Raw genomic sequence first — 27,825 nt, 5'->3', positions numbered from 1 at the left:
ATCACCAAAAAAAACAGAAGACATTAAAAAGCTGGAGAAATTTGGGCCCGGCGGCGTAGCCTAGTGGCTAAAGTCCTCGCCTTGAACGCCCCAGGATCCCATATGGGCACTGGTTCTAATCCTGGCAGCTCCACTTCCCATCCAGCTCCCTGCTTGTGGCCTGGGAAAGCAGTTGAGGACGGCCCAATGCATTGGGACCCTGCACTCACGTGGGAGACCCAGAAGAGGTTCCAGGTTCCCGGCATCGGATCGGCGTAGCACTGGCCCGTTGCGGCTCACTTGGGGAGTGAATCATCGGACAGAAGATCTTCCTCTCTGTCTCTCCTCCTCTCTGTATATGTGACTTTGTAATAAAATAAATAAATCTTTAAAAAAAAAAAAAGATGGAGAAATTTACCCTATTCCTGAATCGCTAGAATCAACATCATCAAAATGTCCACGTTATTGAAAGTAATACACAGACCCAACATGACCTCAAACAAAACCCCAACAAAATGCTTCTCAGAATTAGAAAAGATACAAAAATTCATCTGGAAACACAAGAGACCACAAATAACCAAAGCTATCCTGAAGAATAAAAACAAAGCCAGAGGAATCAGGGTTCCAGACACCTCAAGATACACTAGAGGCCAGTGGTAATCAAACACTCTGGTACTGGAACAGAAACAGACGATCAACGGAACAGAATAGTAACTCCAGAAGTCAGCCCACACATGTACAGCCAACTAATCTTCAATAAGAAAATGGAAAATAATCCAGGGAAGAAGTTTACTCTCTTCTACAAATGCATTGAAGACAGCAGCCTGTAGAACAACACCTCCACCTGTCACCTTATTAAAAAAATCAGATCTTAATGGATCAAGGATATAAAGCTATATCTAAAAACCACCAAACTGTTAGAGGACAACAGAGGAGGCACTCTACAAGATACAGGCATTGGTAAAGGTTTCTTTTTTTTTTTTTAAGATTTATTCATTTTATTACAAAGTCAGATATAGAGAGAGGAGGAGAGACAGAGAGGAAGATCTTCCGTCCGATGATTCACTCCCCAAGTGAGCTGCAATGGGCCGATGCACGCCAATCCAAAGCCGGGAACCTGGAACCTCTTCCGGGTCTCCCACGCAGGTGCAGGGTCCCAATCCATTGGGCCGTCCTCGACTGCTTTCCCAGGCCACAAGCAGGGAGCTGGATGGGAAGTGGAGCGCCGGGATTAGAACCGGCGCCCATATGGGATCCCGGGGCGCTGAAGGCGAGGACTTTAGCCGCTAGGCCACGCTGCCGGGCCCGGTAAAGGTTTCTTTAAAAAGTCACCAAAAGCACAGGCAGGCAAAGACAAAATAAACAATTGGGACTACGTCAAACTAAAAAGCTTTTGTACAGCAAAGGAAATGATCAGCAATAATAATAAAGGAAAAAAATTGAGAACCCACATCAAAATCCAAAACTTTTGTGTTTTCCAAGACACATGGGGCCAGCACTATCCCATAGTAGGCTCATCCTCTGACTGCAGCGCTGGCACTGGTTTGAATCCCAGCTGCTGCACTTCCAATCCAGCTTCCTGCAGAAATGGAGAGTGCAGCAGACACAGAGGAAAACAGAAAGAGAAATTCTGTGTGTCTGCCGGTTCACTCCCTGAATGCCTGCGTAGCAGGACTGGGTCAGGCTGAAGCCAGGAGCCTGGAGCTTAACTGCATCTCCCACAAGGGTGGCAGAGAGCCAGGCACGGGAGCCATCCTCTGCTCCTGCCTAGAGTACAAATTGAAAGTGGAACTGGAGTTGACCCCAGGCACTTGGAACCAGGTATCTCGTAGGTGTGCTTGCCCCTCACCTTTCCAGAAGTTACCATACTGTTGTTCAAAGTACTAGTAGCGCTTGCATTCCCAGTGGCAAGGTGTGGAAGTCCACATCTTGGTCAACAGTCACTTTCTGTCCTCACATAATTCGTGTAAAATGTACAGATGTGTGGTGGCCCAGGGCTGCGCAGAGGAGCAGGGAATTGACCGCAGATGGACAAGAGGCGTCTTTTCGGAATGATGGAAATGTTCTAAGTAGAGCTGTAGTGACTGAGCGACTTCATGAAAGAAGTAAAAAAATCACTGACTTGTGCTTTCGTCAGTCGGCCGTGGTGACACTGCACAGCGACAGAAGTGCTTTGAAAGCTGAACTGGTATGTGGAGTGGAAGCAGCTCAACACCAAAGACCAAGTCGCAGGGCCCCCATGTGCGCCAAAGGCCAAACTATACAGACAACAAGAATGACGACTGTCAAGGGCTAAGGGCGGGAAGAGAAACGAACCATTAGTGAGCACTAGGATCACAGAGCGGTGACAGACGCTGTAAAAGCGTATCACGACAATGACTCACAACACGGTAAACAAAATCTGTGAAACCAGATCACAACAAGGAATGAATTTCACGGAGGGCAGTGTGGGGAAGCAGGTGAGAAGCCACGGCTCACATTCTACCCTGAGGGGCTGGTACAGAGTTCTGGCTCTGCTTCCCATCCATTCTCCTGCTCATGTGCACCCTGGGGGGGCAGCAGTGATGGCCCCAGGACTTGGACCCCAACCATGGAGTTCTAGGGCTCCTGGCTTGGGCCTGGCATGGCCCTGCCTCAAGTGGCCATTCAGAGAGCAATACGGTAAATGAGAGTTTCTGTTTGTTTGTTTGTTTGTTTTTAAGTTGCATTTATCATGGGTGTGTTTAAAGAAAAAAGGTCAGGCCCAGTACCATGGCCAAGCGGCTAAAGTCCTCGCCTTGAACGCACCAGGATCCCATATGGGCACCAGTTCTAATCCTGGCAGCTCTGCTTCCCATCCAGCGCCCTGCTTGTGGCCTGGGAAAGCAGTCGAGGACGGCCCAAAGCCTTGGGATGCTGCAGCTGTGTGGGAGACCTGGAATAAGCTCCGGGCTCCTGGCTTCGGATTGGCTCAGCTCTGGCCATTGTGACTGCTTGGGGGAGTGAACCAGTGGATGGAAGATCTTCCTCTCTATAAATCTGACTTTCCAATTAAAACAAAACAAAATTAAAAAAAAACTCCAATATTTCCAATGTGACTGGATAGTACACTTCTTTTTTTTTTTAAAAGATTTATTTATTTTTATTGCAAAGTCAGATATATATATAGAGGAGGAGAGACAGAGAGACATATCTTCTGTCCGATGATTCACTCCCCAAGTGACTGCAACAGCCAGTGTTGTGCCGAGCTGAAGCCAGGAGCCCAGATCCTCTTCCGGGTCTCCCACACGGGTGCAGGGTCTCAAGGCTTTGGGCCGTCCTCAACTGCTTTCCCAGGCCACAAGCAGGGAGCTGGATGGGAAGTGGAGCACCCAGGACATGAACCAGCGCCAATATGGGACCCCAGTACATGCAAAGCAAGGACTTTAGTCACTAGGCTACTACACCAGGCCCCGTACTGGAGTTCTTAACTTAATTTTTATGAACTCTAGATTGAGAGGGAATATGATAAAGACTGACCCTAGCCGCAGGAATAAAAGTGCCTGCTGCCTATTTCTAGACACCCTGCCAAAGGATGCCCAATTAACAAGGCGCTAAATCACCAAAATCATTAAGAATGACGGCGACCACCCTCTTCCCTCAGAATGATGGGACCCCCTACAGGAAGCAAAAGTCCTTCTCTTCTTTCCCGGCTTTTCTGACATCATCCTGCGATTGAGGGATCCAGAAGCAATCAATCCAGACAGAAACCTAGCTCCACATGACCCAGGCTCACAAAGCAGTTCAAGTCCCAGCTGCTCCACTTCTGATGCAGCTCCCTGCTTGTGGCCTGGGAAAGCAGCAGAAGATGGCCCAAAGCCGTGAGACCCTGCACCCACATGGAAAACCCAGAAGAAGCTCCTGGCTCCTGCCTTCGGTTCGGTTCAGTTCTGGTTACTGCTGCCTTTTGGGGAGTGAAACCACAGATAAAAGCTCGTCTCTCCTCTCTATAAATCTGCCCTTACAATAAAAACAAATCTTTAAAAAGATGCTATATTGGGCCCGGCAGCGTGGCCTAGTGGCTAAAGTCCTCGCCTTGAACATGCCAGGATCCCATATGGGCGCCGGTTCTAATCCCGGCTGCTCCACTTCCCATCCAGCTCCCTGCTTGTGGCCTGAGAAAGCAGTTGAGAACGGCCCAAAGCCTTGGGACCCTGCACCCGCGTGGGAGACCTGGAAGAGGTTCCAGATTCCCGGCATCGGACCGGCGCGGCTCACTTGGGGAGTGAATCATCGGACGGACGGAAGATCTTCCTCTCTGTCTCTCCTCCTCTCTGTATATCCAGCTTTCCAATAATAATAAATCTTTAAAAAAAAAAGATGCTAAATTTGACAACACCTCTTTAAAATGGGATGCACTGCAACAACACTGACACCTAAGGTACCTGAGGAATCTTCATTTGGGCTATAATAAAACTGATACTAAGGGACCGGCACTGTGGTGCTGACGCAAAAAAACACACCTTGCCATGCCAGAATCCCCCGTATTCCATGTGAATGCCAGCTGCTCTACTTCCCATCCAACTCCCTGCTAATTCACCTGGGAAAGCAGTGGGCACCCGGCTCAAGTGCTGGGGTCCCTGCAGCCCCATGGGAAACACGGAGCTTCTGACTCTTGGCTTCAGCACCTGACTCTTCTGTTGTAGCCAGTTAGGCAGTGAACCAGCAGGTGAAATAAAGCTGTTCGGCAGCCTTTTACATAAATATATACATCTTTAAAACCACAAAAACATGTAATTTAAGGTAGGATGAGTAGCTGAATAGCCCAGTGCACAAGTGCCCATGCTCCAACACACAGGGTTTGGCTCGTGTGCCAGGGGGCTGAGCTAAGGCGAGCCCCTTTCGGTTTCACCGTGCCTCTCTGAGAACTACAACATAAATACCAAGGTATCCCCGGACGTCCTTCAGCCTTCCGTTGTCACCTGCCACCCAAGTCCAAACCCCTGCCCAGGACTGAGAAGGTCGTCGGACAGGCCTAAGCCACGCGGAGCCCTTTCCTCCCCAGCGCGTTTCGCGCGCCGCAAGCCCTCAGTGGCTCCTGCTCTCTCAGTACGCACGAGCGGGACTCCAAGCTACTCTCCCTCGCCGAGTCCTCCTTCCTCCCGCAACCCTTGCCAAAACCTGCCCCACCACAGAAGTCGGCTCCGCACCTAGCCGGGCGGTCGGCACCCAAGCCCACCATCCCAGAAACCTCTCCGCAACTCCCACAGCCTCCACCAGGCCCGGCCCCGCAGCGGCCCCCACGTCCCCGCGTGTCACCGCAGCCCGGCGCAGCGCCCGCTCTCACCGATCACCTCCTGCAGCTCGTAGTCGTCCCTGTTGATGGACCAGGGCAGGGCGCTCGAGTCCTCGGACATGACGGCGGCCGCGACTCTCGGTCCTCGCTCCAACTCGCTGACCTCTCGGGTCTCCTCGCCGCGCTCCTCCCCACCCCCAACCTCCGCCGCCGCCGCCGCCGCGCCCCCACCAGCCGCTTCGGGAACAGCCCCGGCTCGGACGGCGCACGGGCGCGGGGTCACGGCGCGGCAGAGCGGCGGAGGCGCGGAGCTCCCGCGGACCCAGCCTCCTGCTCCTCCGTGTCCAGCACTCGCCGGCACGGTCCACGGCCCGGGCTTGGCCTCCGCAGCACCGCCACAGACGCCTCGCTGCGCCCAGCCCCTCCGTCCCGCCCTCCACCAGAGCCCCACGCACGGTCAAACTTTCCCTTCTCCCTCCACCTGCCGACGCGCGGCGCGCTGACGTCACCACGTCGGTCACGCCCCTGCCTGGCCCCGCCTTCAGCCGCCACCCCAAGTGTGGCTGTGCCAGCAACCGACGAGCCAGAAACCCAGGAGGATGGAATTTGACACCGGAAGGGAAGTAATGCTTTAAAATGTGTTTAGAAAGAGCAAGGCAAAGCCACTCAAGAGCCTAGAGTAGCCCGGAGGAGGTTGCCACACTAAGCATGGCGACTAGAGGCTGGCCCGGGGGAAGGGGCGGAGCCACTTGGAGCGGCTAGGGCACGTTGCCGTCCCCGTCTTCACTTCATTGGTTGGTTTGAGAAGGAATCAGAAGGACAGTGGGTGTGTGGGGACGTCAGTCATAAGTTAATCCCGCCTCCAGGCGTCCCGAGCTTCTCCGCTCTGGGGTTCCAATCCACGCTTCCGAGTCCGCGGCTGGCCCTGTAGTGACGTCACGGCGTCGGGACGTGCAGACAACCGCGCGGCGTGTGGAGATCCCGGGAGCGGCGGGGCAGGGAGTCCTCGGCTTGAGTCCCCGGGCTGCCGGGCTGCCGCCGGAGGGGCGAGCCCGGGGCTGCCGGCTGGAGGGAGAGGCCCCGGGGCTGCTGGCCGACAGTTTATTCTCTCTGCAGCTCCGGTTGTCTGTGAGGAGCGAGGTCGGTTCTCGGATTTCCAGGCTTCGAGAAGTTGCCTTGTTCCCCCGTCGCGGCTGGGGTCGGTGTGGCTGGGCTGAGCCCGACTGCTGGCCCCCGGGTGGGGTCGTGGACCGCAGGGCTGGCTGACTGTGTGCCCGGCCTGGCGAGGCCAGCTGCGGTTCCCCACGGCTGCAGGTGGGAAGCCACGGCGCGGGCCCCGCCGCCTCCTGGCCTGGCTTCCCTCGCTTTCCTTAGGGAGTAACGGAGTGAGGGGTAGAGAGAGGCTGAATGTGATAGCGAGGGTGGAAAAACTGCAGGTTTGCACTGGTGGAAATATTCCAGAACTAGGGATTTTAGAAAAAAAATGATTTACATGAAAGGCACAGTTTACAGAAAGAGAAGTCTTCCATCTGCTGGTTCTCTCCCCAAGGGCAGATTGGCACCAAAGGGGCTGGTGGCCTCTTCACCATCTGCTACATGGAGTTCTTGGCTGCTAGCTTCAGCCCTGTGGGAAGTGACCCAGCAGATGGAAGATCTCAGTAGGAAGAACTTATTCCAATCTATGACATGAACAGTGTGATTTAAGTGAAGCAATCGATTAGGATTGCTTCCATAAAATTTAAGACCATAAACATAAACCTCGTTTTGCATAACAGTGAAGAAAATGCAATTTAAAATTCCAGTGAGTTCTCTTTTCACCGCTCACTGGGTAAGGAAAGGTTTGAAGGCACAGGGCGATAAGCACTGATGGCCACGAGTGGGAACATAAGCTGTTTCCCTCTGCTGCTTGCAGGTGTAAGTTGGTAGAAAGTCTGAGAAATAGTTGGATATTACCCAGCAGTACAGAAGCTGGGCTTGCTCCCACAGTTTAACAGTTCCACTCCAGAGTACAAGAATACTCAAGAATGTTTGAGGAGAAATGCCTGCTATGGAAAGAGACAAAAGAAACTACAGTTCTTTGCATCCAAACATCTATTTATTTCCAATTTTCCCAGTTTATGAAGTATCCTCAAATGTACTCGAAATAAACTTACACGCATGTTCTAAGTAACATTCACAAAAATACCTATACATGCACATTTTGAAAGTCATTAATGAGAAATATCCAAATAAGGTCTAAAAAAAAATATTCCTGGGTCCAGCATAGTGGCCTAATGGTGAAAGTCCTCGCCTTGAACATGCCAGGATCCCATATGGATGCTGGTTCTAATCCCAACAGCCCTGCTTCCCACCCAGCTCCCTGCTTGTGGCCTGGGAAAGCAGTCGAGGACGGCCTAAAGCCTTGGGACCCTGCACCCACGTGGGAGACCTGGAAGAGCTTCTGGCTCCTGGCTTTGGATCGGCTGAGCTTGGCCCTTGCGTTCACTTAGGGAGTGAATCATTGGATAAAAGATCTTCCTTTCCATCTCTCTCCTCTCTATATATATCTGTCTTTCCAATAAAAAAATAAATCTTTAAAAAAATTCCTACAGTGAATACTGCAGCCACATTAAATAACTCGAGTGAAGTTCAAAACAGTGTTGCTAGAAACAAAGTAAACTGGGTGAAATAGGATTCCACTCACCAAAACATCACAAGAAAGCTTCAGGAAATAAGAGCAAGGAAAGGTCAGACATTTCTGCTCGGTGGTCTGGGCATTTAACAGTGGTTAAGTTGCCATGAGCAACAGCCGAATCCTTTAGGAGAGTCCCATTCTTGAATCCTGGCTCCTCTGCTTGCAAGCCAGCTCCTTGTCACTGCTCACCCAGGGAGGCAGTGAGTGATGGCTGAAGTAGTTAGGGCCCCACTACCTACATGGGTTACCTGGCTAGTGTACACTGCTACCTTCAGCCTGGCCTTGCTTAATCCGGGTAACTGGGTACTGCATGCTCAACCATTCATTTATGTTTATGTCCTTGGTTAAAGTGTGGTTTGTCATTTAGGATTTAAAGTTCAGTTTCTCACCTCTTGGGTAGCGCTTGGGGTATGGGAGTGCCCAACACCCCACACTCCAGACCGTGCCTCTTTCCAGGAATGCCTCTCTTCTGACCCACCCTTCTGGACCTCCGCCGAGCTTGATGCAACCCTGAGGACACCTGGGGCCACCTGCCATGTCAGCCAGGCTGATTCTGAGCACTTTTCCTGTGGACCCACCGTCTGCACATCTGCAAGCAACTGTTCCGGATTGCAAGGTGAGCAGCCAAGATGCCCAAGGGCTGGAAAGGAAGTAGCGGATCTTGATGGGGTCCTAGGTTTGGCCCTCATGTTGCCTTGCCAACATCAGAACAACTCAGGAATTTGTCAAGGGCTGCTCCTACTCCTCTTTTAGGAAAACTGATGGAATCGATGAGCCACAGCCAGGAGTATCAGAGCCCCTGAGGGATGCGTGTAAGGTGTAGGAACACTCAGAAACATAGCTCTGGTCTGTCTTCCATACCTCATCCCCTTGCCCCGGTAGTGTCAGCCGTGAAACGACAGGAAGACAGGCCTGGGTCTCAGGGAGTGGCTCCGTTTACTGTCCTCCGTGCGTTTTGTGGTTGCTCTAAAATGACCTGCACCCCTCAGAGGCCACTGTCTCCACCACTGGCTAACTCTGGCCACTGAATCCATGGGTTTGTGTTCCAACCTCGGTGTCCCTTGCTCTCTGAACCCACAAGAGATAAATTCAATCCGTGGAAACGACAGCAATTGGTTCATAGCATAAATTCAAATTTCAAAGGTCAATAAAATCTTCATAACAGCAATTAGTTTTAAATGCTAACAATGGGGCCCGGCGTGGTGCCTAGCGGCTAAAGTCCTTGCCTTGAACGCCCCGGGATCCCATATGGGCGCCGGTTCTAATCCCGGCAGCTCCACTTCCCACCCAGCTCCCTGCTTGTGGCCTGGGAAAGCAGTCAAGGACGGCCCAAAGCCTTGGGACCCTGCACCCGCGTGGGAGACCTGGAAGAGTTTCCAGGTTCCCAGCTTCGGATCGGCGCAGCACCAGCCGTTGCGGCTCACTTGGGGAGTGAATCGTCGGATGGAAGATCTTCCTCTCTGTCTCTCCTCCTCTCTGTATATCTGACTGTGTAATAAAATAAATAAATCTTTAAAAAACAAAAAACAAACAAAAAAATGCTAACAAAGGTATCTGCAACGGGGTATAACTACCATAATTACTCAGCTAGCCTCATGAGCTGTTTTAAGACTGATTGGTTTAAAAGGCAGAGCTATAGAGAGAGACAGGGAGAGACAGAAATATTTTATCTGCTGTTCACTCCATAAATGGTTTCTGCAGCCTGGACTAGACCAGGCAGAAAGCATAAGCCAGAAACCATCCAGGTTTCCCATGTGGGCTGAGCTCCCCAAGCACTTGGGCCATCTTCTGCCACTCTATCAGGCACAAGAGCAGGGAACTGATCAGCAGTGGAGTCGCCAGGATTCAAACCAGCACCACTATGGGACAGTGGCACACTATGGGACAGTGGCACAGCTCCAGTGTCATGAGGGTTTTTTTTTTTTTTTTTTTTTTGGCCAGGTTTACAGTTATACCTACAAAAACTTTTTAAAAAAAAAATTGCCTGGATGAGTGTCTGGAAATGCTGAACACAGCAGTAGGGGATAGTCACTGTTGATGAGTTGGTGGGAATAGGTGAACGAAGGATTACAAAGGTGGGTGAGACCCAGTGGGCGTGCAGTGCCCAGACCTGCTGCCTCAGGAACAGGCCTCAGCAAACCCCCCCATGACATCCTCCGTCCCTTCTCACTGCTGCGTCCCCTCCTGTCCATGCATGTGAAGGTTCCTACTGGAAAACATGGCTCAAGGCTCTCGCCTTCCTTCCTGGGCCAGCGTGAAGCCCCCAGTAGCCTCAGCGCCCACACCAAACCAGTACACCCAATAGTCAGAGTAGCCTCTGCCTGTCTGGACCGTGAGTTCAAAACGTGGGACCAGCACTGGGACGCGTCAGGTTAAACCATTGCCTGCTGCGCCGCCATAACAGCACCAGTCCAAGTCCCTTCTGATGCACTTCCGATCCAGCTTCCTGCTAACACACCTGAGAGAAGTCTAAGGGGGGGATAACTGTTCACCACCAGAGGGTCCTGAGGCAGGTACTGCTTCCCAGGCAAGCTGAGTGGCAGTGGTCATGACAGAGACAGGACAGTGTGGCCTCTGGCCATCCCAGCCAGCAGACAGATCAAGGTGCATCCCACCATTCCCAAGGATGACTCGGTCTCTCTCTGAGATCTGGCCCTGCAGCCCAGGCCCTACCCTTGCCCCTGCCCCTGCTCCGGGTGTCTGGTTGGGCATAAGACTCTGAAAGTCATTGCAGTAACTCCTGATGCAGAATTGCACGGGTGGGGTCCTACAGAATCCTGACGGGTCCCAGGCAGAAAGCAGCTCCCTGAAGCCTGCGCAGGTGGCACTCGCTGGCAAAAATCCAGTGACTAGAGCCACAGAGTCTGATTGCGGATTGCTGGCGTCACGTTCCAAAGGCCAGCCTCCTCCCACCAGGTGGCACCTGGGCACTCAGGAGGCAGAGCAGACCAGGTACTGCATGGCACAGCCAGAGGACAGCACAAGGAGCTACTCACTGAGACCCAAGGCCGCGCAGGTCACCAGAGTGGCAACACGTGCAGACTCCACGTTGGCATGCGAAGAGGGCAACCCTGCCTCTCACTCTCCATGTGTCTCCTGCCCCCAGACCCGTCCATGTCCCTGTCCCAGGAGCCTTCCTGTGGAGGCCGTGACCTAAACGTGCGCACATCACTCCTCCCACATCCCACTACTCAGAATGTCTCAGGGCCACACATGGATTCTAGTCCAGTACTGCCACCTAGGGGCCGTGGCACGAGCAGCGGCAAAACAGCCACGACAGGCAACTAGCAGCCAGTGCTGCTGCCTATTTTTAAAAAGTGGAAGATTAAAAAAATTAAAAAGATTTATTTTTCTTAGAAACTCAGATATACAGAGAGGAAGAGAGACAGAGAGGAAGATCTTCCATCCGATGATTCACTCCCCAAGTGACAACAACGGCCGGCTGGAGCCGCCCAGATCTGAAGCCAGGAGCCTGGAGCCTCCTCCAGGTCTCCTACGCGGGTGCAGGGTCCCAAGGCTTTGGGCCGTCCTTGACTGCTTTCCCAGGACACAAGAAGGGAGATGGATAGGAAGTGGGGCAGTCAGGATTAGAACTGGCGCCTGTGTGGGATCCCGGAGTGTACAAGGTGTGGACTTTAGCTGCTAGGCTACCACGCCGGACCCAAGACAGATTTTTAATATAAATTAAACACATAATTGAAATAAAAATGTCAATAAAAATTTCACGCAGATAAAGATTTAAAAAAATATTTGGCTGAATGAACCCTTGACAAAAAAGAATTTTGAAATTGGAAAAAAAAAAGTTGTAGCACAACTACTATGGAAATTGGAGAGCAATCCAAAGAAATGGCTTGAGGGGAAGCAGAAATGGGAGCTCACACGTTTAGGGTATTTGATCAGAGGACACTCCATTTGTACACCGATTATGGAAATAAACACCAGTATTTATTCACTCACAGAGAAGAAAGGAAAAATCTAATTCATGTTTAAGTCTTTAGAAAGAAGTTTAGATTTAGTCAAGTGTTGCAAGTTGCTGGGTCTTACACAGTGGCTCAGAGGCTAACTCCTCCCTCTGAGTGTCCTGCACCCCATGTGGGCGCCAGTTTGTGTCCCAGCAAGTAGCAGAGGATGGCCCAAAGCCTTGGGACCCTCCACCCATGTGGGAGACCCAGAAGAAGCTCCTGGCTCCCAGCTTTGGATCAGTTCAGCTCCAGCTGTTACAGCCATTGGGAGAGTGAACCAACATATGGAAGATCTGTCTCGCTGTCTGTCCTTCTCTCTGTACATCTGCCTTTCCAATAAAAATAATAAATACATCTTTTATAATTTTTTTAAGATTTAATTTTTTTAAAGATTTATTTATTTTTATTGCAAAGGCGGATGTACAGAGAGGAAGATCTTCCATCCGATGGTTCACTCCCCAAGTGACCAAAACAGCCAGTGCTGCGCCGATCTGAAGCCAGGAGCCAGGAGCTCTTCTAGGTCTCCCATGCAGGTGCAGGGTCCCAAAGCTTGGGCCATCCTCAACTGCATTCCCAGGCCACAAGCAGGGAGCTGGATGGGAAGTGGAGCTGCTGGGATTAGAACCGGCGTCCATATGGGATCCCGGAGCATTCAAGGCAAGGACTCTAGCCGCTAGGCCACCGCGCCGGGCCCAACACTTTGATTTAATGTTGTGTGCTGCTTTCTCAGCTTTAAACATGGCTGCCAGGAAGTCCACAGTGACCTGTGTGGGTCACACGGCCAGAGCTGCTCACAGGGAGGAGACTGTAAGCTAGATGGAAGAGGCTGCCCCCCCCCCCACCTCATTCACTCTAACTCTTACGAAATAAATATTTAAATCTCATTGCAGAAAGGCTCAGGCTTAGCACCGGGGTCTTTGTTCTTCTGAAGAAAAGAGGAAACCAGTGGACTTCAGTGCCTCACTCTGAGTCAGCAATCATTTCATTTCTCTTTTTTTGTTTGTGAACTTGCACGAGGCAGAAGTCACCACACACTAACTTCCTTGTTTATGGTGGACACAAGTGCTGAATGCATCATGCTTTGCCTGAACCATCAGGTATGAATTCAAAAAGTCAGAGGAGGAAAGTATGAAGCAACTTCAGAAACTTCGCAGAAAATGAAGCCAGGAGCTCCTTCTGGGTCTCCCGCACAGAGAGGCAGGGGCCCAGTTTCTTGGGCCATCCTCAGCTTCCCTCCCAGGTATGTCAATAGGAAGCTGAGTTGGAAGTGGAGAAGCTGGGCCTCAAACCAGCACCCACCTGCTCGAGCTTCTTGGTAGCTACATATATTTTCTTTGGAGAAGTGTCTCTTCAAGTCTATGCACGTTTTGAGTCAGACTGCTTACTTGACGTGGAGTTGTTACTTTTTATACAGTACTGCTGTACTTCCCCTTACTTTCACTTTCTATTCTTCCTGTTAGCCCTGATCAACTGGTCTGACAGAGTGAATGGAAATTTCCAGAAATAAGCAATTCCTGAGTTTTACCTTTTACATCATCTGCCTGAGTATAGAACTCACCCACTTTTCTTTACAATTGTTCTGACTGAGCTGGATCAAACAAGGTCACCCTATATTCATGGTCAGGACCATGATGCCTCTAGGCTCATCTCAGGTACAGGAAACACACCTCCCCATTAACCTCCCTCTCATGCACCTGGGGCAGAATCCAGGTCGCTCACTGGGATTTTCGGTCAGTTGCCCCTACTGTCTCCTTGGCCCTGGGCCACACAGGACAGATGCCAGGACCATGGCGAGGCTCTGCTCCTCAGGGCATATGGGCAGCCCAGGGCTACCCTGAGGATGCAGGGGCTTCTCAGGAGTCCCAGGTGACATCTGCCACATTGGGTGGCCCAAGAGCCAGCACGTGGCCCAGACAGGATGCGAGAGAGGAGAGCCAACACTGAGCTGCCAGGGATCCCTAAGGTTTGTAGGGGTCAAGACTTCTCTCCAAATTTCCTACCTCATCCAGCAGATCCACTTCCTGTAGACCAACAGCTGGTGTGCCCAAGAGGACCACAGCCCAGGCCTCTCAGCTCTGGGAAGGGCCTCTGCTCTTTCCTTAGAGCCAGGAAGCAGCCCCTGAGCCCGGAGTTTGGCTGACTGGGATGAGCAAGCCAGGCTTGAGGCCTGTGGGGACCCTGGGTCTGGAGCTGAGGTGTGTTTCCCTGTGTGTGTGTACAGCACTGCTGAGGGCCGAGCCCCAGGGAGGCCCAGCCTTCGCGCATCCCTGAGGAACCAGAGGAACCCACCCAAAAGGCTTACCTTATCCTGGGTTCCTGTTCCAAACACCTGACACAAACACAGGTATATACACAACACACATATACACACACAGTGAACATATATGCATATAGATAAGGCACATCACACATATAGACACAGATACACACAGATATACATACTGACACAATGCGAACACACAGACACAGGAGATCACGCATACACATACAAACATACACACATACATACTGACACACAGTGAGCACATATGCATATAGATATAAGCACAGTACACATATACAGATATACACAGACACACATATAGACATAGGCACATCACGCATACAAATATACACACAGACACATGTATATACATAATACACACATTCCCTGTGCACACAGAAGGGCAATACACACATGCAAATATAAACCCGTTCGTACACATACATGAACACACATGATAAATACAATAACACAATGATATACACACAGACACAAAATAAACCCATACATACAAATATGCATCTATAGGACATACACATATACAAACATGTATACACACATGCACATTCATGGAGATGTAAGCAGTTCACACATGCATTCATGTGTACATGATACATAGCCATGCACGCATGCACAAATCCAAATACACAGAAGCATACTGACACAACACACATGTACACAGTAACCATTCATATACACATAGACACAACACACACATAGACACACGCACACACGTTCATATACATACAACACAGAGAATAATCACACATATACACACTATGTATAACACACATACAGAAACACACCTACACACAAATATAGACACATACACACCCTTCCCAAAATAGAATACTCTTTATTAGAAATGAGGCCACAGAAGGAAGAACAGAGCATCTGGTGGCGGCTGCTAAAGCTCCTCCTATGCTTCCCAACAGGTGCAAAAGCCACTGTCTCACAATGGCTCTAAGTGCCCAGCACCAAGGGGGCCACGTGTGTGACATCCCAGTCTGTCATGAAGACCACATGCGGGAGCTCTGTGGCCTCCCTGAGGTCCCAGGAGGGCACAGGGTCCCTGCAGTCTCCATGAACATGGTGTCCAGGGTCGGTGCAGGGTGCAGTCTAGGGGCATGGCACAGAGCACCAGGGCAGGGCAAAGGGCTGTACCAGCCGTTCCTCTGTGATGTGCCTAGCAGTGCCATCCTTTCCTCATGTCCCTTCCCAGGCCAGACGGCAGTGACCAGAGACAGCAGGAAAAGGACAGCAGCAATGGTCCAGCTCTGTCCAGGGAGGTGCCAGCAGCAAAGGGGAGGATGTACCCACACACATGATGTGGAGAGTCATACCCAGGACGTGGGATGCTGGGACCTGTGTATGCACACACATGCCTGGGTGCCAGTTTGTGTCCGTGTGCCCACAGTTTGGGGGGCAGGAGTCTCCTGAGATGCTCTCAGTGTTGTCTTGGGCCTGTCTCCCAGCACCAGAGTGCCCAGCAGCAGGGCACACAGCTAGCGGCTTTGGCACAGCCAGGCTCCCTCCACAGCCTGCCTCCACAGGCTGAGGACCAGACCAAAGGCACTTGCAAAGCCAGAGCCGCCCCACAGAGCACAGCTGCTGCCCGGCCTCTCCACCTGCTCCTTGGATGGGGAAGCTGAAGCCAGACAGGGAGAACAACTCAGCGCCGGGGCCATCATCAGGGTCCTGGCTGATGATCCAGCAGGTGTGCGGCCCTCATAGCCTCTAGATCCTTACAGAACAAGAGACACGGTGGCCATGTCATTGCTGTAGAAGGGCCTGGGGGTGGCAAGTCCAGAGATCAAGGGGCAAAGGGGCATGGGCCCCAGGAGTGCACAGCCACGTGGACCGAAGCACGTGCCCTGGGCACCAGCGCCATCCTCAGGGCAGGGACAAGGCTTTGGCCAGACGGGTCCAGAACCAGGACTTGGTGCAGGGGTTGGTGTAGTCGCACACGGTGATAAATCGCAGGATGCTGGGGAACTCCTTCTTCATGGCCTTGTACTTGATGGGGATCAGTCGCTTCTGATGGGCACCTGCCAGCCAAGGAAACAGCACTGGCACCAGGCCCAGCCCCCAGCCCAGGGGCTCCCTAAGACCTCTGCTTGATACACACACACACACATTCATGTATACACACACACACACTTGCAGTGCACAGAGACCCCCAGGAGTGCCTGCCTGCTGGCATCCCAAGGCCCTGCTCACTTGTTCCAAGGGCCAGGCTCACCTGGAGAGAGGCTGAGAGCAAACTTTGTCTGGAAGTCACACTCCTTGCTCTGCAGGTAATCGTCAGAGACAACCACGACCATCCGGCGGCATCTAGAGTGAGGGACAGCGGGCAGGCTGTAGGTACGGGAGTGACAGCCTTCGGGTGTAGGGGGTGCCCAGTGTGCCCAGGCTGGACAGGGTTCAATGTCTGTACCCTACCCCTACACACCTCTTTTCAATGAGCTCACTAGCGATGGACCAGACACAGGTGCCAGGCAGGACGTCGCGGTCAGACACACACAGCTTGAGGCGGTAGTTGGTCTGTTCCAGCTGCCGGATCATCTCCTGCACGAACTGCATGTCACTGGGGCAGTAGCAGATAAAGGCATCAAAGCGCTCGGGCACCTGGCCTGGGGGCAGGAAAAGGGCAAGGGATGGCCTCAGGACCAAGGGAAGGTCGCAGGAGGAGCCGGCACCGGCAAGCTGCACCTGGACCTCACACCCATCCCGAAAGGACATTCCTGGAGCAATAGCCTCCCCAGGAGGGCCAGCAAGACTGCCCCATGTGCATACACACATTTTTGCCCACGAGTCCCGTGGCAGCTCAGGGCACAACATTCCGATGATTGTCACTACTCAGGGCGACGAGCAGAGGGCATGGAAAGATGGAAATTTGCCTGGGGTCTCACAGCTTTTCTTCCCCAAGATCCATGTGCTGAACCCCACACTGAGCCATAGCCCACCTATCCTGCCCACCCTGGGGGAACGTCCTTGGGTCCTTACCCAGGGGGTCATCCAGCGTGGTGATGCCTGCCAGCTCCGGTGTCCGTGGGACACTGCTGCCCACAACAGCCACCTGTAAGGGCTTCTCACTCTCCTCCTGTCGCTGCTTATCTATATACTTCTGGCAGTCCTCCTCTGTGGGAAGAGACACGGGTGAGACAGGTCCCAGTTCCATTGCTCAGGTCCACCTGGCGCCCAGTCCTGATCCACTTCCTCTGTCCTCACAGCCTCTGAGCCTTCTCTGGCTGCTGGTGGTACCCCTATTGCACAGCTACATGAAGTTGACTTCCCCATGGTTCTGACCCCTGCAAAACCACAGCAGTGGCCATTTAGCCAAATGGGGTCCAGCTGTTTCTGGCCCCCATTTTTTGCGGTTCCTGGACCTGGAAGTAAGGCCAGCTTGTGGAATCCAGTGTCCACATCAGTAAGCAAAAAGGTTTCAGACCTCCCCCTCCCCCAGTCCCTTGGTTGCACAGCCGGCCAGGTTCCCAGTCAGTACCGTGTGTCTGAGTGTGGCTGTCCCCAAATTTATGTGTGTGTTTCCAGTGACTGCTAGAGACTGCAGAAGCAGCTGTCCATCACCTAAAACAGCTCACAGCCCAGACAAACCTGATGGCATTAGGGGCCCAAGCAGTGGCCCCAGCTTCTCCAAGGCGTCTCCTCTTTTCTCCAGTCCCCATGCCGTTCCAGTCATTGGGAAGAACCCTGCCCAGGGCCTTCTCCCTCAGCACACCTCTGCAACGTCCCATCAGAAAAACAGACCAGACGCTGCTCCCGCCCCCAAGCCCGGAAGGGGCGTCCTCACCGATGCTGGGACGCAACTCGGTCAACACGTCGTCCCTTCCCAGCTCAGTCAGCAGCTCTAGCAGGCGGCCCACCGAGGCGCCAGGGCGTCCCTGCCAGGCGTCCAACAGGCTGCCGGTGGGATCAGCGCGAGTCTCCAGCTGCCGGATCTCCAAGTACTCGAAACCCATCTCCTCGGCCAGCGCGCTCCAATCGGCCGCCACCTGCGTGCGCACGTTCAGGAACAGCGCCAGACGGCGCCGCACGCGAACGTTGAGAGCCGCCAGGGGCAGGGAGGACATGGAGAGCACAGGGGCCTTGGAGCTTGGGTCGGGGCCTGGCGCAGCCATGGCTCGCCTGCCTGCTGTCGGGGTGCGGCGCCTGCCGGCGCTTCCTCTTCCCGCGTGCGTTCTGCCCCGCCTGCCTGAGCTTTCCGAGAAGCCCCGCCTCTTGATGCTCCGTAGGATCGGGGGAGGTGCCCGGCCCTGTCTGGGGACACCAGGGAGACTCCGGAAACTGGGACTTTGATTTCGGAAAACTGAAGCAGTCACAGCCCTTCCAGTCGAGCTCGCGGTGTGCTGCCCTCGAGGGTGGCGGTGTCTGGCACGGTGCGGCAGCCCTGTCCTGTACAGCCTCTGCGCTTGGGACTCGCCCTGTTCCGGGCCTCCCCGGACCCTGTCCTCCCCACACCCCAACTCCCACCCCGGAATTGGTCCCCAGGGGCGGCTGAGCCTCCGAGGTGGTGGGGACTGGCTGTTATGGCCTTGCCGCTTAGGGCCGGGGCGAGGTCCTGACCCGGGAGCCCTTGCACGGTCACTGACTGAGCAGAGGCGCACCGTCTCCCACCGGGCTCCCGGAGCGCGCCATCAGCCACTGAGTACCCAGTGCAGCGCGAGCTCCGGGACACAGAGCCCGCTCGCCATGCCGGAGATCTCAGCCACCCCAAACAGGTGTGGATGAATTGGAAGACGCCTGGGGCGCTCCTTGCCAGCGAAGTGTTGTCGCACCTGTTGCATCGTCGGCCGGGAGCCCCTGATCGCCTGGATCTTCTCTAAAGATCTCTCGGGAAAGCCTCACTAGGCTGCGGTGCAACCTTGGGGACGCGGAGGTCTGAGGTCCCCGGGCAAGATGCGGAGACCCAGACAGTCCCAGGGCCCGCTCTGAAGGGGCAGCGGAGGGAGCTCCCACCGCCTCCCGCTGCAGGGAGCTGAGCCCGGCGGGGCGGGCCTGGGGCGGATCCGCGATCCCTGGGCGGATGCTGACCCGGGAAGGGCCGGCCTCGGGAAGGTCCTCTCCTGGAGGCCGCAGGGGGCGGGACTCTGGGAGGAAAGCGCTTCCAGTGAGGGTTAGGGCAGGGTTTCAAACCTTCTGGCCTTCTCGTTGGTGGCAACAGGAAAGGCGGGACTTTGGGAGCGGATCGCGCCAATCAGAGGAGCTGCGGGTGGTGGTTTGGGAGCCAGGTGGTGCTTCTGCGCCTGCGTCTGAGATTTTTGAGTCCGGATGGAGGGTCCAGGAGCTGCAGGTGCCTCTGCCCGGCGGTCCGCCGAGATGTGGCGGCTGCAGGTGGTGCTGGGCCACCTGAGCGGCCGACCCGAGTTGAGACCCGCGCCGCAGGCCGCGCGGTGCCTGGGGGTCTCCCCACGGGCATCGGCCGGCGACGTAGTGGTGGTGCACGGGCGGCGCACGGCCATCGGCAAGGCGGGCCGCGGCGGCTTCAAGGTGAGACCCCCGGGCCGGCGCCCCCTGACTTTCCCGGGGCGGGCCCGGAGGGAGGGCTCATGGCGGCTGTGCCTCCCCCGCAGGACACCACCCCCGACGAGCTCCTGTCGGCCGTGATGACCGCGGTGCTGCAGGACGTGAAGCTGCGGCCGGAGCAGCTGGGGGATATCTGCGTGGGTGAGCCCCGGGCCCTCCCGCGTCTCTGCCTCGCCCTGGCCAGCTGGAGCGGGCTCCGTGGGGGCTCCTGTACCCGCGCCCCTGGCATGTCTCTGCGCCCTGCACACTGTCCCTTAAGTGCTGCGGAGAGCCCTGGCTCTGGGACGCCCCTGTGCGGCAGAGAAGTGACCCTGTGGTCACTTCAGCTTCGTCTCCCCACCTGTAGCTCAGAGGGTCAGAGTGTGCGATGCCAAGCACCCTCCTGGGCTGACCTTCTACAGGGCAGCAGGCAGGGAGAGGGCACAAGGTGCCTGGGTGCCCTCACACACCCCTGTCCCTGATCTGCAGGACTGCGCAGTCAGGCTGTGCCTGCATCCCTCTGGGCCTCATCTGGGTGAAGGGTGCCAGTGGATACTGATGGGCAGGGACAGAACTGGAGCAGGTGCAGGCCCAGGCCCAGCCTGTGTGGGTGAAGGGTGCCAGTGGGTGTTGACTGGCAGAGATGGGGCGGTGTGGGTGAAGGCCCAGGACTGACTGATTTCCAACTGTGGCCCAAGTGAGGATGAGGGCTTGGATCCTGAAAACATTCTGGAAGGTCTCCCGTGGGAGTGCCCTGGAACCCTGCCAGGTGCTAAGCAGGATTTGTTGTCTGCAGGGAACGTGTTGCAGCCTGGAGCTGGGGCAGTCATGGCCCGCATCGCGCAGTTCCTCAGGCAAGTCCTGCTGTTCCTCTGGCTTTGGTGTCTCACGGGCCTGGGAGTGTATCCTGGGCTGGGATCAGGGGGTTTAGACTGTAGCCCTGCGTGTGTAGTGACCTGGGTACTTGCTCTGGGCAGCTGGCTTCCCCCTGCCAGAAAGGCGTGTGTGGACACATGAGTGCTCTGGCTGGATTCCCAGAGAAAGAATCAGCTACTTGTTGTTGCCTGTGAGGGTGGACTGTGCCCTGTTTGTTAGGGTGGCTGAGTGTGGGGGTTGGCATGTGGGTGCACCAGGCCTAGCCCAATGACACAGTCGTGCGGGCCTGCAGAACCCAGGCAGGGCCCGCCTCAGGAGCCCTGACAGTGCCGCCTGCCAGCTCCAGCTGTCCCTGCTAGACTCCAATACATCCAGGATTTCCACCTGTAGGCTTCAGAGCTGCTCACCTTTGTCCTTCCTGCTGCACGGGGTGGACTGACAGGAGCGTTGCCCAATGACAGAAGTGGAAAGCAAACTCTTGAGTCACTGGGAGGGGCTGCAGTCAAGTCACTGGCTGTCAGGGCTTCCCAAGTCCCACTGACCCTTCCCCTGTGGCCTCCACATCCTCTCTCCCAGCCTCTGCCCTGGCCGACTGTCCCCTTGCTGTGCTATCCCTGCCCAGGCTCTGTCTCCTCCCGAGGCCCTGGGCTAAGAGGCTTGGCCCTCCACACAGCTCATGCTGTGTGTGTTGAACTTGCTGTTGGGCAGTAAAGCCCGTCTCCAAGTCGCTTGGTCATCAGCTAAGACATCCTTCCTATTAAAATCCCTCAGTGTGCCTGGCACCAGGACTGGGGGGCCAATAGTGGACCCCTGGTGGGTTGGTGGAGGGACTACAGACAGGAAGCAGAAGCCCCGTGAATGCTGGCCTTCTCCCTAAGGCTTTGAGCCCATGGGTCCCAGTGGGGCCTGAAAAATTTCCCAGGGCTGCTGGCCAAGGCTGGTGCCACAGTAGGGTCAGCCCTAGCACCTTCCCAGGTCAATGTGGTGGGAACCCGGGATCCCCCAGTGCTGGATATGGGACCATCGGTGCTCTCCCCACAAGTGGAGCAGGCAGGCACATACAGTAGGGAATGGGGGCACCAAGGGTCTCCCCAGGGAGCATGGGGTTACCAGCTGAGCCTAGACCTCCCCCTGCCATTCCTCACTAGCGGGACTCCCAGGGTAGAGGGTAGCTGCCCTGGCCATTGGCTAAGAGGAGTTGAAGGTAGGAGTGCTCTGCTGGGAATATTGGGGGTGAGTCCCTGCCTAGATGGGCCCTGACCCTGCTTGGAGACACTCGTGCTGCTGGGACACAGGCTGCCAAGGGGCTGACCCCATCCATGCTCTCACCCTTCCTGCAGCGGCATCCCAGAGACCGTGCCTCTGTGCGTCATCAACAGACAGTGCTCATCAGGCCTGCAGGCCCTGGCCACCATCGCTGGTGAGTCGCCCATGAAGGTACCTGTGCTGGGCCAGCAGGACGGATCTAAGTGGCTTCCAGGGCAACAGCTGGGAGAGCCCCGGTGGACCCACACAGTGCCCGTGGCCAAGGATGCTAACATGGCACTCTTGTTGCAGGTGGTATCAGAAATGGATCTTATGACATCGGCATGGCCTGTGGGTAAGCACCCCTGTCTGTGCGGCTCCAGCCCTCTACCTCTACCCTGGGATGACACAACCAGCCTCACCCTGACTCCCTGGAGTCTGAGTGTCCAAGCCCTGGTAGGAGGGGCCCGCACAGGCACCCAGGGGCCCTGAGGAACAGCCTGGGCCTTCCCTCTGTCCCTGGGGACCTGTGATGCATCCAGGTTGCTGTTTTGGGTCCTCAGTGGCTCTGGCTGCTGACTTGTCTGTCCCATGTTGGGGCTCCCAGTCTTGTTAGAGGGGTGGGGTCTCCCCTCCACCCCTACCTGGGGGCTGCAGCCAGTGCCACTGCCCAGGTCTTTGTGGCAATGGTGCAGGGCAGGGCAGGTGCTGAGCTCAGGCCCAGGTGGACGGGGGCAGGGGCAGGTGCCAGGAGTGAACAGGCTGGGGTCTGGCTGTCCCCGCCACCTTCTGACCTGTGCGCCCATCTCTGTAGCCTCATTGCCTGACCTTTGAGCACCCTTGGAAAGCAGCCAGAGACCACAGTGGGGGTGCTGAGGCTGGGCAAGGGTCATTGCACACTCTGACCTTTGACCACTGTCCTGTCCTTGTCTAACTGGGAGAAAGGTGGCTGAGCCACCCTGAGCATAGGAGCAGGCTGGCTCCCAGGAGGTCCAGACCTGGGGACCAGGGTTGTGCAGGACCCAGCCAGGAGGCCTGCATGGCACAGGTGGTCCTTGCAAGCCATGGTCCTGGGAGTTTCAGCAGGCTCTGGGCCAGACTGCCTCGCGTGCACCCAGGCTGGTTGTACATGGACAGCTTACCCAGGCCTCGGTGTCCTCCTCTGTGAAATGGGGGTGCTGACACAGCAGGGACAGCAGCCAAGGCCTGGAGTATGTATCAAGCAGCTGACACCATCTGCTGCCCTCAGGCCCCTGAAGTGTGTCCCTAGAGCTAGCATTACCACAGGCACTTGGGTGATGTGTGTCAACCAGAGGCCTTGAGTCCCCACCCTGAAGCCCCATGTGACCATGTGGCCCTGGCTCCCAGACCCTCAGGCTCCATCCAGCTGCAGTTGCTGTCCAGCCTGAGGTCTGTGGTTGCTCTTCAAGCATCTGTGTCCTCTGCCCACTGGGTCAGGGTTTCCCCCAGGGTTGCTGGCACAAGGACTTTGCTGGGGCAATGCCAGGAGCCCGACTCCACGGCTCTGAGGGAAGCAGGCCCACCCCAAACTGTGTGGGCCAGGCAGTACTGTGTTCTGGGGGAGGCACCCTGCACCTGCTACTCCATCTGGCCAGCCAGGTCCTGCCCTACTGCCTTGGCTGCCCTAGCAAGTCCCCAGTGTGCAACTCTACCTTGGCATGGTGGGGAGTGGGGTAGGGATAGTCCTGTGGGCTCTGCTCACCCCTCGGCCACCCTCCTCACCCTCTTCCTCAGGGTGGAGTCCATGTCCATGGCCGAAAGAGGGAACCCTGGAAATATCACCTCGCGCCTGGTGGACAACGAGAAAGCCAGAGATTGCCTGATCCCCATGGGGTGAGCACCTCCCTCACCACCTGTGCAAGGGCCCTCCCAGCTCCCTGTGGCACACAGGGCCAAGCCTCGGCCTCCCTGCTCTGAGACTGCATTGCTGACACTGATGCCACCTTTGAACTCTGTGTCCTGAGCCCCGACCCACTCTGAGCCGGTGGGCCCCATCCCCTTCCTGTTACCCCCCTTGGAGAGCCTTAGCCCCAGTGTGGACCTTGGCCACTGTAGCCCAGAGCCTGCAGGCCTGGGCGTGAAGCAGGAGGTGAGACATGTTGGTGACTGGGCCTGCTGGGGAGGACAGAGGCCCTGCCGACACAAGGGCTGAGTGCACTTGTCCAGTGCCGGAGCTCTGTAGCCAGGCTCCCTGGGTACCCCCAGAGTCCTGGGGTGTCCTGGCTGTGGGAGAAGGACATGGCAGTGATTGGCAAAGGGGCTGTGCCTTTGTTCCTCCCACATGCTGCCTTCTGGAAAGCAGGAGCCCAGCTGTGGGTGCCCAGGCTGACCACTGGCATCTCCTCTGATTAGAGCAGCTTTGCTGGGCAGCATCACCATTGTGTCCCCCAGGATCTCCCTGTGTCGTTGGCTTCTGTGCTGGGCTGGCATTCCCAGGGTCACACCCTCTCCCAAGCTGGCTTCCCGCCCACAGCACTGCCCTTCCCACCCCTGTCTGTGCCCAGTCCTGCTGGCCTCCCTACCCACAACACTGCCCACCCATGTCCATGCCCAGCTTTGCTGGCCTCGCTGCCCACAGTACTGTCTACTTCCTGCCTACCCCATCCATGCCTGGCTCTGCTGGCCTCCCTTCCTGCAGCAATGCCTACTCCCTGTCCATGCCCAATCCTGCTAGCCTTGCTGCCTGCAGTGTGGGAGGCCATGGTGCTCCTTGCCCAATGCTCCAGCTGGCCCTACCCCTAGCGTGTTCCACTGCCTTCCAGGATAACCTCGGAGAACGTGGCAGAGCGGTTTGGCATCTCCCGGGAGAAGCAGGACACCTTTGCGCTGGCATCGCAGCAGAAGTGAGTGCTACTGGAGCTGAAGCTGCAGGATGGCAGGAGACTGTCCTGTGGACATGGTCCCTGAGATGACCCTGGTCGTGGCTGCTTGCCAGGCCACCGGCCTCCAGGGTGGGAAGTGGGAAGGACTGAGGCCCTAGTGTGGTGGGTCTGCCAGGCCAGGGTGCCGTCTGCTCACCTGAATGCCTTCTGCCCAGCTGGGCCTCACTGTCCTCATCTTTCCTTAGGGACCTAATGAGGGCCAGGCCTCTTCCCTGCCTCCCTGCCTGGGTAATGGGATGAGGCTGCCACAGGCTTTCCTGGGAGCCAGATCAGGGGTAGCCATGTAGGATACCCAGTTTGTGTCTCGGGCCACATCCCAAGGTGGGGGGTGGGGGACAGGAACTGAAGGAAATGCCGGGGACTCAGGCCCCCAAAAAGCCAGAGACTAATTTTGGTCATTCGGAACAGCAGGGAAACAAGTGGCATCCAGGCCAGATAGGCTTCCCTGAGGCAGAATTCTTGGCTGCTGGGGGCCAGCACCCCTGTACCCTTGCTGGAAAAGCCCTGGGTGCTTTCCCATTGGCTGCCCTGGCACCTGCACTTGGCACCATTGCTGGCTCCCTAAGCACCTGGGCCTTTAGCCTGTTGCTGTGAGCTGTGCAGCCAGTTCCCACGCCTGTCACCTTCAGTGTCTGTCACCTTCAGTATCTACGGGGTGGTACCAAGTCACAGGGAGGAGAGCAAAGCCAGCAGAAACCCCGCACCACCTCCTCACAGGCTCGGTCCTTTGGTCCAGGGTGAGGAACAGCTCGCCCTGCCAAGGCAACTGAAGTGGGATTCAGGATGCAGTAAACCCAGGCAGGTGGATTTTAATGTGGGAATTCTGTCTGCCCATCACATGAGCATTTGTCCAAATCACCCTCAGCAGAAACAGATCTTCCCCACTTTCCTCCTTTCCTTGAGAGACAGGGTGGCCATGACCTAGAGGTCCGGGCTGGTGCAAGGAGGATACAGGAAGGTGTGGACAGCCTCTCTCACCTACCAGGCACACGCAGCTTGGTCAGACCCCAAGGGAGTGGGAGGAAGCCCCAGGGAGCCTGAGCCTGCTGTCCTTGCGCCGGCAGAGCAGCCCGAGCCCAGAGCCGGGGATGCTTCCGAGCCGAGATTGTGCCGGTGACAACCACGGTACAGGACGACAAGGGTGGCAAGAGGAGCATCACCGTGGCACAGGATGAGGGCATCCGCCCAGGCACCACCATGGAGGGCCTAGCCAAGCTGAAGCCTGCCTTCAAGGAGGGCGGCTCTACCACTGCTGGTGAGCCTGGGCAGGCCTCATGCCTTCTGGGAGGGTTATGCAGGGCCGTGCCTGAGGATTCTGTCGCCTCCATGTGTCCACAGGAAACTCAAGCCAGGTTAGCGACGGGGCGGCCGCTGTCCTGCTGGCACGGAGATCCAAGGCTGAGGAACTGGGCCTCCCCATCCTGGGCGTTCTCAGGGCCTACGCTGTGGTAGGGGTCCCACCTGACATCATGGGCATTGGGCCTGCATATGCCATCCCTGCAGCTTTGCAACAAGCAGGTTAGGTGATGCTGGCACGGGCTAGGGTAGGACTGGCCCCTGGGTGGCATGGGGTCAGCAGGGGATAGGAGGGAGAGTTCTCAGTGGGCCGGGAATCAGACTCACTGGACACCTGTGGTACCCCATGTCTGTGCTGGGCCTCAGGGCCCTGGGAGTCCTGCTAAGGCCACTGGCAGCTGAAGTCTGTCCCTGACCTGTAGGGCTGACCGTGAATGATGTGGACATCTTCGAGATCAATGAGGCCTTTGCCAGCCAGGTGAGTCTGTGCTGCCTGCGTTCCTGGCCCTGGGCTGTGGGAGCAAAGTGCGGGTTAGTCAGTGAGCGAGTTGGGTGCAGGGCAGGGGTCTCCCCTGACACTCTGTCTCTTGCCAGGCCGTCTACTGTGTGGAGAAGCTGGGGATCCCCCTTGAGAAGGTGAACCCTCTGGGGGGCGCTGTGGCATTGGGCCACCCCCTGGGCTGCACAGGGGCGCGCCAGGTCGTCACACTGCTCAACGAGCTGAAGCGCCGAGGAAAGAGGTCAGGCTGTCACCCGGGGCTGCCTGCTGGGGGGTGGGTGGGTAGGTGGACCTGCCTGTGTCCACAGGTCTGGCCTGGTGGCTCTGCCTTCTACTGTGTCCGTGGGGCATCGGTCCCTGCTGCTCAGCCAGGCCAAGGTGGCTCAGTAGCCCCACCAATGGTGCTTTGTGTCTGCAGGGCCTACGGGGTGGTATCCATGTGCATCGGGACCGGAATGGGAGCTGCTGCCGTGTTTGAGTACCCCGGGTACTGAGTAAAGCCTCCGCAGGGTATGCCACTCAGGGGGAGTGGTCCCCGGGGCATGGATGTCAAGTGCGAATCTAAAGGGTACCATGCAGCGATCAGCACTATGGACAAGGCACATCAGTCGAGCTGCCCAGGGACAGCACCTCGTGGACAAGGGAGGCCTTGGCTGCAGTAAACAGCATCCTCTGGGGGCGTGGCTTCCTTCCGGGCTGATTTCTGCCTTCCTTCTGCACCGTCCATCACAGTTCTGACTTCTCAGCAGGCTGTTAAGCAGCCAGGTGACCTCTCCATGAAACTCAGAGCCATCGCCCTGGCCCCAGCTCCCCGCATGGTCCCTGCCCAGCAGCACCAGCTCTTCATCTGGTTAATGGCACCAGCTCTTCGTCTGGTTAATGGCCTGGGCCTGAGCTGAGACCCAGGCGAGCCTCAGGGCTGGAACACGGTTGCAAATCTCTCATTGCGAGAGCCCTGGCCACACATCTGCGGGGTCCAGTGTGCACTGGTACAGTTTGGAGCTCATGGGGGTGGGGAAGAAGTCAGGAGGGGCCCGGGCAGCAGCCACAGTCCCATGAGCAGGCCAAGAGGCTAGGAAGCTGTACCTGGTTGTGAAGAAGACCTGCAAGGTGGTGGTGGTCAGGGGGTCTACACCTCCAGCACCCCGCTGCTCAGGGACACCTCAAAGGCTCTTACATCCTTGGCCAGCTCCTGCTGCGCCGCACAGAGGAAATGGAACACACAGCATGGGGGCCATTGTAGCCACAGCTGCAGCCCCCCATCTACGTCCTGCCCCAGCTCTACCATGCACCCCGCTCAGCCCCACCTTGTCCTGAGACCCCTGTGGTCACATGGGACTGGGTGCTGGCT

At 56.0% G+C, this 27,825-nt stretch overlaps 4 protein-coding genes across 6 annotated transcripts in view; 2 read left to right on the top strand and 2 right to left on the bottom strand.

The window, feature by feature from the left end:
- OXSR1 (oxidative stress responsive kinase 1) overlaps window positions 1-5,724 on the bottom strand; it is a 93,843-nt gene extending 88,119 nt beyond the window's left edge. Inside the window, exon 1 of the mRNA XM_058657211.1 lies at window positions 5,285-5,724. Coding sequence (XP_058513194.1) covers window positions 5,285-5,354 — 70 coding nt within the window. The 5' untranslated portion in view covers window positions 5,355-5,724. The remainder of the gene's footprint in view (window positions 1-5,284) is intronic.
- Window positions 1-27,825, top strand: part of SLC22A14 (solute carrier family 22 member 14) — a 980,905-nt gene that overhangs the window by 938,228 nt on the left and 14,852 nt on the right. The gene's annotated exons all lie outside the window — the stretch shown is intronic.
- Window positions 14,969-18,421, bottom strand: MYD88 (MYD88 innate immune signal transduction adaptor). Its single transcript, XM_004588207.2, has 5 exons — window positions 17,944-18,421; window positions 17,139-17,273; window positions 16,585-16,765; window positions 16,375-16,466; window positions 14,969-16,180 (listed from the first exon to the last, which is right to left on the bottom strand). The coding sequence occupies exons 1-5, from the start codon at window positions 18,269-18,271 to the stop codon at window positions 16,026-16,028; spliced, it is 891 nt and encodes a 296-aa protein (XP_004588264.2). The 5' UTR covers window positions 18,272-18,421; the 3' UTR covers window positions 14,969-16,025.
- LOC131478350 (3-ketoacyl-CoA thiolase B, peroxisomal) lies at window positions 18,561-26,976 on the top strand. 2 transcript variants are annotated; one of them, XM_058657216.1, is made up of 13 exons: window positions 18,561-18,871; window positions 19,315-19,640; window positions 19,724-19,817; window positions 20,452-20,509; window positions 21,872-21,951; window positions 22,089-22,131; window positions 23,532-23,630; window positions 24,560-24,640; window positions 25,744-25,934; window positions 26,018-26,197; window positions 26,398-26,453; window positions 26,570-26,715; window positions 26,893-26,976. In XM_058657216.1, the coding sequence occupies exons 2-13, from the start codon at window positions 19,422-19,424 to the stop codon at window positions 26,966-26,968; spliced, it is 1,323 nt and encodes a 440-aa protein (XP_058513199.1). In that variant the 5' UTR covers window positions 18,561-18,871; window positions 19,315-19,421; the 3' UTR covers window positions 26,969-26,976. The 2 variants fall into 2 exon arrangements, with proteins under 2 accessions (XP_058513199.1, XP_058513200.1); XM_058657217.1 differs by lacking the exons at window positions 19,724-19,817; window positions 20,452-20,509.

Source organism: Ochotona princeps, chromosome 30 (genome assembly GCF_030435755.1).
Source record: "Ochotona princeps isolate mOchPri1 chromosome 30, mOchPri1.hap1, whole genome shotgun sequence".
NCBI lineage: Eukaryota > Metazoa > Chordata > Mammalia > Lagomorpha > Ochotonidae > Ochotona > Ochotona princeps.
This window is presented reverse-complemented; position numbering and strand designations above follow the sequence as displayed.

What these genes read in the sequence shown, in the direction of transcription:
- MYD88 (XM_004588207.2), bottom strand. Translation starts at nt 18,271, where the DNA reads ATGGCTGCGCCAGGCCCCGACCCAAGCTCCAAGGCCCCTGTGCTCTCC. An exon ending in CGAGTTGCGTCCCAGCATCG is followed by an intron (nt 17,274 to 17,943) that starts GTGAGGACGCCC and finishes CTCTTCCCACAG; the next exon opens with AGGAGGACTGCCAGAAGTAT. An exon ending in CACGCTGGATGACCCCCTGG is followed by an intron (nt 16,766 to 17,138) that starts GTAAGGACCCAA and finishes TCCTGCCCCCAG; the next exon opens with GCCAGGTGCCCGAGCGCTTT.
- LOC131478350 (XM_058657216.1), top strand. Translation starts at nt 19,422, where the DNA reads ATGGAGGGTCCAGGAGCTGCAGGTGCCTCTGCCCGGCGGTCCGCCGAG. An exon ending in GGCCCTGGCCACCATCGCTG is followed by an intron (nt 21,952 to 22,088) that starts GTGAGTCGCCCA and finishes CTCTTGTTGCAG; the next exon opens with GTGGTATCAGAAATGGATCT. An exon ending in CTGAAGCGCCGAGGAAAGAG is followed by an intron (nt 26,716 to 26,892) that starts GTCAGGCTGTCA and finishes TTGTGTCTGCAG; the next exon opens with GGCCTACGGGGTGGTATCCA.